Genomic DNA, 13,782 nt, shown 5'->3' on the forward strand with positions numbered 1-13,782 from the left:
ACGGGGACCCCCAGAGCAGACCCAGAGCAGGGACGGGTCTCAGGAGCACCAGGCGGTGACGGCCTCGTCCTCGCCACCAGCCCCAGGTGGGGTTGGTGTGGGCAGTGCCACCCGCAGAGCCCCTGGTCTGCTTCTCCCGCGTGCTCCCCGTGCGCACAGCCCCTGCCCACCCGGCTGCTCGGGGTCATTCTGAGCCCGGCGCAGGATTTAGGGTCCCTGAACCCCACAAGGTGCCGCCAGCCCCCTCCTGCAGCCCGTGGAGGTCTCTGCTGGCAGACCCCTGGCACTTTGAGGGCTCCGTGGTGCGCCCCACGCAGAGCTTCGTTCCCCCTGCTGGGCTCCACCACGTTTGCGCTCAGGACTGCGGAGCTGCTGGACGAAGCGTGTGAGGTGGGGGGAAGCACCCACGACCCCAGCAGCACCACCTGAAGTTACCGACGGGTTTAAAAGTGATGAGAGCCACTCTGAAGCCCAAATTCCTTTGGCAGAGAGGAATTTGGGGTGGCAAGGCCAGCGGGATGGAGATGGCCACGTGCGGCACGCCGGGCCAGGCACCTCCATCCGTGGGGCACCACGAGCAGCCTCGGTCCCCGGGGGATCCCCACGCCCGCCCTGTGCCAGGACGGGGGCTCGGACACCACGGGGCCACGTGGCAGAGCCGCTGCCCCCCGCAGCCGCGGTCAGACAGCGCCGGCCGCCAGGCTTCGCCCACTCGCCGAGCCGTGTGGGTGCCGAGCAAGCGGCAGATCCTGCCCTGCAAAAGAGATTCGCTTCGCCACTCGGGGTGGGGGTAGGGGGAGAAGGGGGGACCCTGGCTAGATCGGGTTTACGGGAGGATTCGGAGAAATAATCGGAAAAACAGCCCCAGAAAAACGTCCCCCCCGGGAGCAGTAAAGCCCGCGCAGTGTGTGATCACCTTCTGCTGGACGCGCGGCCCCGCGCAGCTCCCCCGAGCCGCGGGGAGCGGGGTGGGAGAGAGCCTGGAAAATCCTGGGCCGGCAAGAGGATGAGATTACTGCAAAAACAAAGGGCTTTATTAAAAAATTTTTAAAAAAGGGAGATTGGAGATAAGTTTTTTTCCAGGCTTTTGGCGCTACGAGGGCTCTGGACTTGAGTTTCCAGCTCTCCCTCTCGTCTCCCCCTCTCCCGCCACCGCAACGAGCGCTGCAGGGCCCTGGGGCACCGAGGAGCCAGGACCCCCACGGGGGGCTCCCCCCAGCCAGCAAAGCCCCCCCGAGGCCGTGTCTGTGCATGGAGGGCATCCACGGGCAGGCCAAAAAAACCTCCCCCAGGAAACCTTTCAGAAAAGCTTCGCCAGGAGAGCAGGGAAGAGCCCAGCGAGGACGCCGCTCACACACCCAGCCTGGGACGCACCGAGCCCTCCAAAGGGGGTATTTTACCCCAAACCAGGCAGGATTCCTAAAAGGGGGGGTTCAGGCAGCAGGATCTGCCATCCAGCTCCTCCTGCAGGCGTGCCCAGCACCCCCCCAGCACCCCTCTGCTCGGCTCTGCCCCACACCACAGCTCAGCACCGAGGGAGCCGCGTTTTGGGCACGGGAGCGCAGCGACCGCTCCTCTCCCCAGCCCTGCAGCGGGCTCGTTCCACCAGAGGGCGGCAAGCCGTGCCGGACAGGCTGCCAAAATCCAGCAAAATCCCCCCAAAACGCTCCCCTGGCACCCCACACCACGGCCAGGGCTCAGGGACAGGGGCTGCACGCCGAGACCCGTGGCCTCCTCCTGCCCGAGCGCTCCCCGTGCGCGCTGCCCCAGATGAGCTCAAGAAGAGCTCGGAGAAACCCAAAAGTGGGATTCCCAAAAGTTGCCCCCCCTGCGCTGAACCACACGCAGAGGGGCAAGGAGAGGGGGGTGCTGCCCATGGCACCCCCACGCCATCGAAGCTGAGCTTTAGGGCGGCTGGATGCAGGCGGAGCAGGGGACACGCGCCCCGGCTGCCCCCGGAGCCCCACGGCACCGCTCGGGGCAGATCGCAGCCACCCAAAACAGGGGGAGCAAACCCCACAACGAGCTCACCCCGCTCCCGGCTGCCAAGAGGTGGAAGAAAAGGGCAGGAAGGGGGCTGAAAGCAGCAGGAGCCGCGCTGGCTCCGCTCCCCCCGCGCAGAACCTGCCCGCCTCCCCCCGCACAGCCCTCGGCGCGCTCCCACGCAGTTCCCCCCAGGTTCTGGAGAAGAGATCAGCAGCTCCTGGCTTGAGATCCTCCAGCGGGAGGGGAGAGGTCCCGGCAGCCGTGGGGGGGAGCCCCCCCGGCACCGCGGCAGGGGGACGAGGATGGTGGCGAGTGCCCAAGAGAGGGGTGCCAGGCGGGTTCGGGAGCTGCGGCAGCCCCAAACACAGTTTCCCTCGCTGCTGTTTTGTTTTTGGGGGTTTCCGTCCTCCAACAACCTCTTGCGGGGGACCAAGGGGTCCCAAACAGCCACAGAGCCTGCAGGTGAACACGGGGACGCCTCCGCTTGGAGCTCAGACGTCGGAGGATCCAAATGGGCACCTCCAGGAGAAGAGCAAGGACGGGGTTCGTGCCTCGGGGGATTTCATGAAGTTTTTCACCCCGAGGGCAAACGTCCATTTGTTCCATTTCACCGCTAAAACCACGGATAGATGAAGCCTGCTCGGGCCAGCACGGCCTCTACGAGCACAAATTTGGGGAGATTTGTACCTGGGGAGAGCAGGGGCAGTGACAAAGGGCTAGGGAAGCGGTGCAGGGGGGGTTTCCTGGGGTCGCAAGGCACCACCTCAGCCCCAGGACCCCTCCCCAGGGCGCCAGGGCTGCCGAGGAAAAGAGGCCGACCTGTCACGGTGCTGGAAGTCATCAGGAGGAAATCCAAGCCAACAAGGACAGCCCAAAATTTACACAGCCCCCGCGAGCCAGGGTGGGCGGGCAGCGGCCCCGAGTGCTCCGGGACCCCGCAGGAGCCGGATGGGCGCCGTGCCGGCACGCGGCTCCGTGCGCGGCTCTGCGCCGTCCCCACCAGGCTGCCCCCGGTACCCTGAGGGGTTTTAAAGCCCCCTGCACTGATGAGACGTGTGGAATTAATGAGATGTGTGGAATTAATGAGTAATTAATTAATGAGGGAGCATCACAGCTCCCTAAAAGCATCCTCCTGCGGGCAGCAGCAGCTCGCCCCCGGGGTCGCCAGCTCCGGAGGGGGCCCCCAGCACCCAACGCCCCCCGTGCCCCCCAGAGGTTGTGGGCATCGTCTCCAGAGCCCCCAGCCCTCTTTTTGCTTCTCCTGTCTGCTCGAACACAAAGCTCCTGCAGGAGCACGCCCAAATGTGCACAGCAGCAATCCTGGACCCGAGGGTCCCTGGAGCCAGAGCTGGTGAATTTGGCACCAGCGGGGGTCCCTCGTGCTGGGAGGAAGATTTGGGAAAACTGAGGAGCCGTCCCCAAAATCTGTGTCTGTCCATGGCTGGGGCTGGCAGCGCCTTCCTGCTGCCTGCTTCCAGCTGGACCCGGTGCCCTTGGAGGTCTTCTCCATCCCAAATGACTCCACGAGCCCTTTTTTGGTGAGGTCTTGGCCATCCCAAATGACTCCACGAGCCCTTTTTTGGTGAGGTCTTGGCCATCCCAAATGACTCCACGAGCCCTTTTTTGGTGAGGTCTTGGCCATCCCAAATGACTCCACGAGCCCTTTTTTGGTGAGGTCTTGGCCATCCCAAATGACCCCACGAGCCCTTTTTTGGTGAGGTCTTGGCCATCCCAAACGACTCCACGAGCCCTTTTTGGGTGAGGTCTTCTCCATCCCAAACGACTCCACGAGCCCTTTTTGGGTGAGGTCTTCTCCATCCCAAATGACCCCACGACCCCTTTTTTGGTGAGGTCTTCTCCATCCCAAACGACTCCACGAGCCCTTTTTTGGTGAGGTCTTGGCCATCCCAAATGACTCCACGACCCCTTTTTCGGTGAGGTCTTGGCCATCCCAAATGACTCCACGAGCCCTTTTTTGGTGAGGTCTTCTCCATCCCAAATGACTCCAGGAGCCCTTTTTTGGTGAGGTCTTGGCCATCCCAAACGACTCCACGAGCCCTTTTTTGGTGAGGTCTTCTCCATCCCAAACGACTCCACGAGCTCTTTTTTGGTGAGGTCTTGGCCATCCCAAATGTCTCCACGAGCCCTTTTTTGGTGAGGTCTTGGCCATCCCAAATGACTCCACGAGCCCTTTTTTGGTGAGGTCTTCGCCATCCCAAATGACTCCACGAGCCCTTTTTTGGTGAGGTCTTGGCCATCCCAAACGACTCCACGACCCCTTTTTTGGTGAGGTCTTGGCCATCCCAAACGACTCCACGACCCCTTTTTTGGTGAGGTCTTGGCCATCCCAAACGACTCCACGACCCCTTTTTTGGTGAGGTCTTGGCCATCCCAAACGACTCCACGAGCCCTTTTTTGGTGAGGTCTTGGCCATCCCAAATGACTCCACGAGCCCTTTTTTGGTGAGGTCTTGGCCATCCCAAATGACCCCACGAGCCCTTTTTTGGTGAGGTCTTGGCCATCCCAAATGACTCCACGAGCCCTTTTTTGGTGAGGTCTTGGCCATCCCAAACGACTCCACGACCCCTTTTTTGGTGAGGTCTTGGCCATCCCAAACGACTCCACGAGCCCTTTTTTGGTGAGGTCTTGGCCATCCCAAATGACTCCACGAGCCCTTTTTTGGTGAGGTCTTGGCCATCCCAAATGACTCCACGAGCCCTTTTTTGGTGAGGTCTTGGCCATCCCAAATGACTCCACGAGCCCTTTTTTGGTGAGGTCTTGGCCATCCCAAACGACTCCACGAGCCCTTTTTTGGTGAGGTCTTGGCCATCCCAAATGACTCCACGAGCCCTTTTTTGGTGAGGTCTTGGCCATCCCAAATGACTCCACGAGCCCTTTTTTGGTGAGGTCTTGGCCATCCCAAATGACTCCACGAGCCCTTTTTTGGTGAGGTCTTGGCCATCCCAAACGACTCCACGAGCCCTTTTTTGGTGAGGTCTTGGCCATCCCAAATGACTCCACGAGCCCTTTTTTGGTGAGGTCTTGGCCATCCCAAATGACTCCACGAGCCCTTTTTTGGTGAGGTCTTGGCCATCCCAAACGACTCCACGAGCCCTTTTTTGGTGAAGCAGCACCGAGGTCTGGTGTTTGGGGCACTGCCACCAGCCCCCAGCGCGACGCCGTGCCGCAGGAGGTGGTGTCACCTCCAATGGGTTTTTAGCCTCCAAACGGGGCTAAAAAAATAATTTGAGTTTTGAGAAGGAATTTAGCAAAGGCAGAGGAATCAGCGCTGCAGTTGGGTGCCGGTTCCTGGGCCAAAAATCCTGTTTCTGGGGGGTTTTTCCCTACAAACTCACCTCTGCTCTGGGTCCCAAAAAACTGGGTGCTCTGAGGAGCAAAGCGGCACCGGGGAGCCGAGCTGGGGGTCCCCAGCGGCTGCTGGAGGGGGCACGGGGATGGGGACACCCCGAGGGGGTTGGGGACACCCCGAGGGGGACGGGGACACCCCGAGGGGGACCGGTGCTGAGCGGGGGCACGGCAGGAGCCGCACATTAGGGCAAGCTCCAGCGTGAATTTTCCACCAACCTTCGTGCCCAGCTGGCCTGGACACCCCTAAAATACTTAAAAATAGTAAAAATAATGAAAAATAGTAAAAATAATGAAAAATAGTAAAAATAATGAAAATAGTAAAAATAATGAAAATAGTAAAAATAATGAAAATAGTAAAAATAATCAAAACCAGGGAAGGTGCCCACGAGGGAAGCGCCAGGAACGCGGGCTCCAGGAGCAAACGGGCAGGGGGGGCCCCTCCTGCCCCCCGGGTGAGCAGCTGTGGGGCTGCCCCCGTGGCTGCCCCCAAATAATGGGGCATGGGGCTCGCAGCCCCCCCACCCCAAAAAGCCCCATCCCAGCCCCATTCCTCACCCGTGCTGGGGGGGCTGTGGTGCTGCCGGGCTCTTCCTCCTCATCCTCATCCTCCTCATCTTCATCCTCGTCGTCTTCCTCCTCCTCCTCCTCGTCCTCGTCTTCCTCTCCGCTCCCCTCCTCCTCCTCCTCCTCCTCCTCCTCCTCCTCGCTGCCCCCCCAGCTCTTGCTGTCGCTGCCCCCCAGCCCCCAGCCCCCGCTGGGCTCCGGCTCCTCGGCTCCGGGGCTCGGCGCCTCCTGGGGGGGGGCGGGAAAAAAACGGGAGGGGGTCAGGACCGGGCACCGGGACCGGGGCACCCCGGGACCCCCAGGTAACCACGGTGACCCCCCCGGTAACCCCCCGGTAACCATGGTAACCCTATGATAACCCCCCCGGTAACCATAGCAACCCCCGGTAACCATGGTAACCTCCCGGTAACCCCCCGGTAATCCCCCGGTAACCACGGTGACCCCCGGTAACCCCCCCAAATAACCATGGTAACCCCCCGGTAACCCCCCGGGTAACCATGGTAACCCTCTGATACCCCCCGGTAACCACGGTAGCCCCCCGGTAACCATGGTAACGCCCCGGTAGCCCCCCGGTTACCATGGTAACCCCCCCCGGAAACCCCCCCGGTAACCACGGTGCCCCCCCGGTAACCCCCCAAATAACCGCAGTAACCCCCGGTAACCATGGTAACCCCCTGATAACCCCCGGTAGCCCCCCGGTAACCATGGTAACCCCCTCCCGGTTCCCACCCCCCCCCCACCTCCGCCATGCCGGTGCCGCGTGCGCCGCCGCGCTCCTCGTGCGCCGGGGTCAGAGGTCACGGCCCCGCCCCCTGCCGCCTCCTTCCGCCTTCCGGGTCCGTCTCCACCCCCGGAAGGGGGGGGGGACAAAAATAACGGAGGAGGGGGGGGGATAACGGAGGGGTCAGAGGGCAGAGGGCGCGAGGCCCCGTGCGCATGCGCCGCCGCCACCCGCCCAACTGAGGAGGGAGGGGGGGAAGCGAGCGAGGGGCGAGTGCGCATGCGCAGAACCCAGCGTTCCCGCCGCCTCTCTCCGCGGAGGGGGCGTGGCTTTCGGGGAGGGGGCGTGGCTTCTGGAAAGGGGCGTGGCTTTGGGGAAAGAGGCGTGGCTAATGGGAGGGGGCGTGGCTAACGGGGGGCGGAGGCGGCGCCGCGCATGCGCACGGGCCCCCCGCGCGCAGGGGGGGCTCGTCCCAAGATGGCGGCGGCCATGCAGGGCCCCGCGGGCGGCGCTGCGCAGGCGGCGGCCGGGCCCCGAGGCGGGGGCGGGCGGCGGCGGCGCTGAAGCCTCACGGAACCCCGGGCCCTGAGGCCTTTAACGGCTATGGAGGGCCCCGCTGGTGCTGCTGCGGCGGCGGCGGTGGGCACCGGGCCCGGTAGTAACGTGCCGGCCTTCCTCACCAAGCTCTGGACGCTGGTGGAGGACCCCGACACCGACCCCCTCATCTGCTGGAGCCCGGTGAGCACCGGAGGGGGCTAGGCCGAGGCCGCGGGGCTCGGGTCCCGGCAGCGGGCGAACGCCCGCTGCCGGGACCCGACCCCGCGGCCGAGGCCCTGGCGTTTTAATGCAAAAAAATCCGCCTTTTTTGGGTCGTTTTCATGGTTTTTTGGTGTCAGGGGGGCCTGAGGGGGTTTTGAGGGGGGAGTGGGGGTGTGAGGGGGAGGTGGTGAGGAGAAGGGGGAAATAGGGGGAAAAGGGGGTGAAAAGGGGGAAAAATGAGGGAAAAAGGGGGGGAAAAGGGGGGAAAATGAGGGAAAAAGGGGGGGAAAAGGGGGAAAAATGAGGGAAAAAGGGGGGAAAGGGGGAAAAATGAGGGAAAAAGGGGGGGAAAGGGGGAAAAATGAGGGAAAAAGGGGGGGGAAAGGGGGAAAAATGAGGGAAAAAGGGGGAAAAGGGGGTGGAAAGGGGGAAAAATGAGGGGAAAAGGGGGTGGAAAGGGGAAAAATGAGGGGAAAAGGGGGTGGAAAGGGGGAAAAATGAGGGGAAAAGGGGGTGGAAAGGGGGAAAAATGAGGGGAAAGGGGTGAAAAGGGGGAAAAAGGGGGGAAAAGGGGGAAAAATGAGGGAAAAAGGGGGGGAAAAGGGGAAAAATGAGGGAAAAAGGGGGGGAAAAGGGGGAAAAATGAGGGAAAAAGGGGGGGAAAAGGGGGAAAAATGAGGGAAAAAGGGGGGGAAAAGGGGGAAAAATGAGGGAAAAAGGGGGGGAAAAGGGGGAAAAATGAGGGAAAAAGGGGGGGAAAAGGGGGAAGAATGAGGGAAAAAGGGGGGGAAAAGGGGGAAGAATGAGGGAAAAAGGGGGGGAAAAGGGGGAAGAATGAGGGAAAAAGGGGGGGAAAAGGGGAAAAGTGAGTGAAAAAAGGGGTGAAAGGGGGAAAAGTGAGGGAAAAAAGGGGGGGAAAAGGGGAAAGTGAGGGAAAAGGGGGGTGGAAAGGGGTAAAAATGAGGGAAAAAGGGGGGAGAAGGGTAAAAGAGGGAGGGAAAAAGGGGGGAAAAGGGGTAAAAGGGGGGGGTGAAAAGGGGGGGAAGGTAAAGGTGGGGTGAAAAGGGGTAAAAATGGGTGAAAAAGGGGGGGAAAAGGGGTAAAATGGTGGAAAGGGAAAAGGGGAGTAAAAAGTAAAAATAGGTGGAAAAGGGGGTAAAAAAAGGTAAAAAGAGGGGAAAAAGGGGGTAAAAATGGGTGAAAAAGGGGGCAAAAGTAAAAATGGGGGTTTGGGGGTGTGGAGGGTGAAGGGGTTTCAGGGAGGAAAGGTAGAAATTGGGGGGTGGGGAGGGGAAATTAATGAGAAATTGATAAAATTGGTTAATGGAGTTAATGAAATTAATGAAAAATGCAGGGAAATAAGCGTCGGGGGGGTAAAATTGCACAGGGTGTGTGTTTGTGGGGTTATATTTGGGGGTTGGGGGTGTGGGTCCTGAGGGGATTTCCATAGGGAAAGGCAAAGATAGGGGGTGTGTGAGGGGGAATTGGTGAAAAAAACAGGGAATTGAGCGTGAGAGGGGGTAAAACTGCACGGGGTGTGAACTTAAAGTTGGGTTTTGGGGCTCAGGAGTGCGAGTCTTGAAGGGATTTCCATAGGGAAAGGCACAAATTGGGGGGGGGGGTGAGGGGAAATTGGTGAAAAAAGCAGGGAAATGAGCGTGAGAGGGGGTAAAACTGCACGGGGTGGGGGTGGGTGAGCTCCTGGTTGGGCTTCGGGGGCTCAGGAGCGTGGTCCCGAGGTGCTTTCTGCAAGAAAAGGCACAAATTTTGTGTGTGAGAGGGGAAATCAGTGAAGAAAACGGGAAAAGAAGCGGTGGAGGAGGTGAAAGTGCACCCCTCGGATGTCCCCCCCCCTTGTCCCTGCAGCTTTTGGGGTCGGTGGGGCCAGGCTCCAGGCCCTGAGGATGGAGCTGGTGGAGGGCTGGGGGTCCTCGGCTGTGGGGTGGGGGCTCAGAGACCTGGTGGGCTTTAAAACCAAGCAAAAAACCCCGCAGCCAAGGGTTTGGGGTCCTCGAGGGGGGACCTGACCCTGCTGGATCCTCCTGCCCGTCCCCAAAACCATCTCCTGCCCAGTGCCTTTACTGGGAGGCTGCGGGAGGCCCCGAGCCCGCTATCAGAACCAGCTGGGAGCTGCTGGTTTGACTGGGAGGCAGAGATAACGGCGGGCCCAGCCCGGGAGGATTTGGGGGCAGTTCTGTGAGCTTTCCCCTCCGGTTTTGGGGTGCGGGAGCTGCCCTGAACCCCTCTGCTCGCAGCAGCTCCTCCTCAGGCTGCGCTCTCCCCGTTTGCCCTGTGCTTCCTCTGGCTGTTGAGGGGTTTGTGAATAAAACCCACAGGATCACAGAGCTGTAGGGGTTGGAAGGGACCCCCTGGGACCAGCACCCCCATCCCAAAGCAGTTCCCTACAGCAGGCTGCCCAGGGGGGCGTTGAATATCCCCAAAGAAGGAGCCCCCCCAGCCTCCCTGTTCAGTGCTCCGCCACCCTCACCGGGAAGAATTTCGTTCCCATATTGGTTCAGAGCTTCCTGGGCTCAATTTTGTGCCCGTTACCCCTTGTCCTGTCCCCAAAAAACCCCGAGAAGAGCTTGGCCAAACCCCTTTGCCCCCACCCCTCAGGTTTTTCCACCCATTGCTGAATCCCCCCTTCCAGGGGGGGGCCACGCCGGTGCCGTGTTGTAGGAACGTCGCTTGGCTTTTTGGGGTAAATCCTGGCTTTGCTGCTGTCCCTCCCACCCGGGGCACCCCAGTACGCCGTGACCCTGCCGGGATCGCCCTTCCCGTTTCGGGCATCAAACTAGGGTTTTTTGTTGCTCTGAAGTCAATATTTTCCCGGATTTCCTGCTTATTTCACAGACTGAGAACCCGAACACGTGTAAGGGCTGAGGATCCCGCTCCTAAATTTTCTCCTCGCTGATTCCCCTGGGGCTGGAGGAGGCGGAGGGGCAGCGCGGGGCGTTCAGAGGGAAGGAGCAGGAGCTGCAGGGCAAAATTGGGGTGTGAGCCCCCTCACCACAGCGCTGTGTCGGGCTGGGGGTGTTTGGGGCCAGCTCCGTAGCGCCCCGGATGGGAGCTGGGCTCCCAGCTGAGCAGTTTTTGGCCTCTCAGCCACAGCTTTTGGTGGCACCAGGGGCTGGGTCAGGGGAATCTGGTGCCCCCGGGGCACCCAGAAGGTTTTTGTTGGGGAGAGGGGTGTCGGTGGTGCTCTCACCTCGATTTTGGAGGGTTTGGAAGGGATCCTGCAGCTGTGACCGACGTGAGAAATGGCACGGAGTAAAACTGCCTGGGCTTCCTCACCTCTCCTCCACACGCAGTCCTTTTGGGGTGAAGGAATCGGGGCAGGGCTCTGCAGAGCATTTGGGGCTCTGCCCCGTGGAAAATTGTGCGTGCAAGGGGAGGGTGGGGGGGCTCAATAAGAACTGGGAGGCTGGGAAGAGCCCCGGGGTCCCTGCAGCGCTGCGCTGGGGTCGGGTCTTGGAAACGGCTTTGGTGCAGGAGGTGTTGGGGGAAAAAGAACCTCAGGGAGCTGCTGAGAGCAGGATTTGGGATGCTGGGGGGGGAGAAAACCAGGCTGCTGTGGGAGGGGGATAACAGATGAGGCATGGCTGAAATGGGGCTGAAACGGGGCTGTTTGTTGGGATGGGTGATGTGCTCGTGGCGCACCCTTCACCTCTCGCCACCTCCCGCTGCTTAAAATCCTCACGGCCCCCCCCGGGCGCTGCATCCCAGGGGTCCTCACCCACCTGCGCGGCCCCGGGCGCGCCGAGACTGGCAGGAGGTGGAATCGGGTTAATTTGCTGCCAGATGTTGACATTTCGAGGCGGGCTCGCCGCGCTGTTGGTACGAAATCAAGCTAATTGGCACGGGGTGGGCAATTAACACATCTGCAAAACGGGGCTGGGGCTTTGTGCGTAACCTGCCTGGTGGAGCGGGCTGATGGTGGCCGATAACGCCTCGTTTTGTCTTGTTTTTTTATTTTTTTGGCAGAGTGGAAACAGCTTCCATGTGTTTGACCAAGGACAGTTTGCCAAGGAGGTACTCCCGAAGTACTTCAAGCACAACAACATGGCCAGCTTCGTGCGGCAGCTCAATATGTGTGAGTATCCCCCCGGGGGGGCTCCTTGCCGCCGTCCCAGCCCGCTCTGGGGGGCGTTGTGTTTGACCTGGGGGCCTTTTCTGCCCTTGCAGTTATCCGGGGGGACCCGGGGGGAGGTTTAAGGTTGGCTGTGCTGACAGGCAGAGCAACTGCTAACACCAACAACCCTCGAGGTGAAGAACCTCGAGCTCTCGGCTTTTTATCTTGCCCTTCCCTGGGTGTGAGCCTGGGAGCTCGCCCGTCGTTAGTGCTGGTGGTGGCGCTCCTTGCTGCTCTCCTTGCCACCTCCTAATGAAGCAGGAGCTCCTGGAAGGCCTCCAGCTGGACGGAGAAGCCACGAGTGACAGCTCGGTAATTTTCTAACCGCTTTCTCCAGGGGATGTTGCCGCCGGAGTCACGGAAAGCAGGCGCTGACTGAACTTGCTCGTCTCAGCAGCAGTTGTTTTTTTTTTCCCCCTAGAGCCACAGCAGAGCTCTCGCCATCCTCAAGCCCGATCCTCTGCTTGGAGGCAGGCTCAGCTCCCTCTGTCTCATCCCGGTGGCTTTGGGAGTGGTTTCACGAGCCTCCAACAGCCCGGATGCTGCGAGCTCCTCGGGGAAATGCTTTTAGTGTGAGGGTGGCGGAGCAGTGGGGCTGGCTGCTGGATGCCTAACCCAAACCCTCCTTCTGCCGTTCAGCCCCTCCCTGCCGGGGGCATTACGGAGCGATTTATTCCTCTTTGAAGCAGGGATGGAATCACCAGGCTGGAAAAAAAACAAAAGATCACCAGGGTCAGCCAGCACCTAACACAAATCCACCGCCAAACCCCATCCCCACGCCCACACCTCTTGATTTGCGTGCGTTATAAAAGGGATTCTATAAAAGGGAAATGCCTCAAACAGATCCTGAGTTTCTGTGCGTGGTTTATTGGGGTTTGCTTGTTCTGCTCCCCCCCAGCTGTGTGGTTATCACTGCTTCGTGCTGAGCTCTGCCCTTCTGATGCCTGCTCGCAGCAGAATTCAGCCGGATTTCCACGGGGCAGCCTCCGGGCTGGTGCTCGGGCTGATTCCGCTTACCCTGCTCTATGCAAAACCAGAGCCAGGGCTCGGAAATCCTCCAGAAGGGGCATGTGGGGGCCCAGGGCTTTTTGTGGCACCCCCTCAGACACCCGCACACAGGGGTTTTCATTGCCCCTCAGCCCGGCTCGGAGCAGCAGTGGGGCACGTCCTGGCCTTCCAGGGATCCCCCCAGTGGCTGGAAGCTGACTCCTGGCACCACAACATCGGGTGATTTCACTAAATTGGTGATCGTATCGCCCTTTTCCAGTCTTACAATTCTTTGATCCCAAGTTTTGGGGGCAGCAGCTGTGATGAGGAACCCACACGAGCAGCTTTGGGATGGCCACAGTGTGCGGCACGAAACCTGGAGCTGCTCTGGAAGTTGGGGCAAGTGCTGGGATCAGCACGTTGCCCCAAAGGCTGGTCACTACTCTGGAGTGATCCTCGGTGTGTAACCAAAACCGAGCTTCTGTCTCCTTCCAGGAAATATAAATCGGATTTCCGAGTGCTGTTTGGAATAAACTGATAGGAACATGAGTGAGATAAGGGTGAATTCCAGTGCAGTTTGTTATTTTTCTTACTTCAGTCAGATGCCACAGTGGTCACCCCCCCTTGCACACCGGTAACACTCGCACAGGTTTATCTCCAAAGTACAAATAATTTTATTATTATTTGTGGCATGTGGCCAGCTGCTTTCAGAAGCCACTTTATTCCCCGAATAAACGAAATGGAAGACCTCTGGGGTTGCATGTTGCAGTCTGCTTTTGGTGGTGCTCCTGAAAAGAAGCTCAGTGGCAATGCATCTTCTCTTGCCTCCATCTGCACTGAGGAGGCGAGGAGAGATGCTGTGTGCTCGTGTAACCACAGCGTCCTGGGGCTGAGGGACTGGAATCGGGAAATAGGAAGGTTAATTGGAGACTCTTGCTTTAACTCCTATAATTTCAGCCTTTCTTCTTGCTGCCTTGTGCCAAATAAACAAACGTTGGCTTTGTGAGAGCAGCAAAAGGTGTTTTTCAGAAGGGTTCTGGGACGTAGGAGTGGATCCTGCTCAGATCTTGCTCTGCTCCATGGTTCAGGGCAGCGGCTGCGTGGCTCTGCCCTCCTGGAGAGGACCAGGGGCAGTGGAGGACTCGTGCCACTTGTCAAGAAGGTCTGGCATAGCCTCCATCAGGTTAAGGAGTTCCTCGTTCCACGAAGCATTTTTAGGGGGAGATGTGTTAGGAATGGCACAGTGACCGAGGGCTTAGGCTAC

The 13,782-nt window shown here is 59.8% G+C and overlaps 2 protein-coding genes and 1 long non-coding RNA gene across 3 annotated transcripts in view; 2 read left to right on the top strand and 1 right to left on the bottom strand.

Moving 5' to 3' along the window:
• BOP1 (BOP1 ribosomal biogenesis factor) overlaps positions 1–6,863 on the bottom strand; it is a 40,781-nt gene extending 33,918 nt beyond the window's left edge. Inside the window, exons 1-2 of the mRNA XM_027450262.3 lie at positions 6,660–6,863; positions 5,911–6,147 (exon numbers count right to left, since the gene is read on the bottom strand). Of these exons, the coding sequence (XP_027306063.3) occupies positions 5,911–6,147; positions 6,660–6,668 (246 nt within the window). The 5' untranslated portion in view covers positions 6,669–6,863. The remainder of the gene's footprint in view (positions 1–5,910; positions 6,148–6,659) is intronic.
• A 218-nt stretch (positions 6,864–7,081) lies between these two features.
• HSF1 (heat shock transcription factor 1) overlaps positions 7,082–13,782 on the top strand; it is a 34,937-nt gene continuing 28,236 nt past the window's right edge. The window contains exons 1-2 of the mRNA XM_027452840.3: positions 7,082–7,378; positions 11,384–11,492. Coding sequence (XP_027308641.1) covers positions 7,244–7,378; positions 11,384–11,492 — 244 coding nt within the window. The 5' untranslated portion in view covers positions 7,082–7,243. The remainder of the gene's footprint in view (positions 7,379–11,383; positions 11,493–13,782) is intronic.
• Positions 11,499–12,375, top strand: LOC119715933 (uncharacterized). The gene is made up of 2 exons (XR_005263460.2): positions 11,499–11,843; positions 11,953–12,375. It is a non-coding gene; the product is annotated as an uncharacterized lncRNA (long non-coding RNA).

Source organism: Anas platyrhynchos, chromosome 2, assembly GCF_047663525.1.
Source record: "Anas platyrhynchos isolate ZD024472 breed Pekin duck chromosome 2, IASCAAS_PekinDuck_T2T, whole genome shotgun sequence".
Lineage (NCBI taxonomy): Eukaryota > Metazoa > Chordata > Aves > Anseriformes > Anatidae > Anas > Anas platyrhynchos.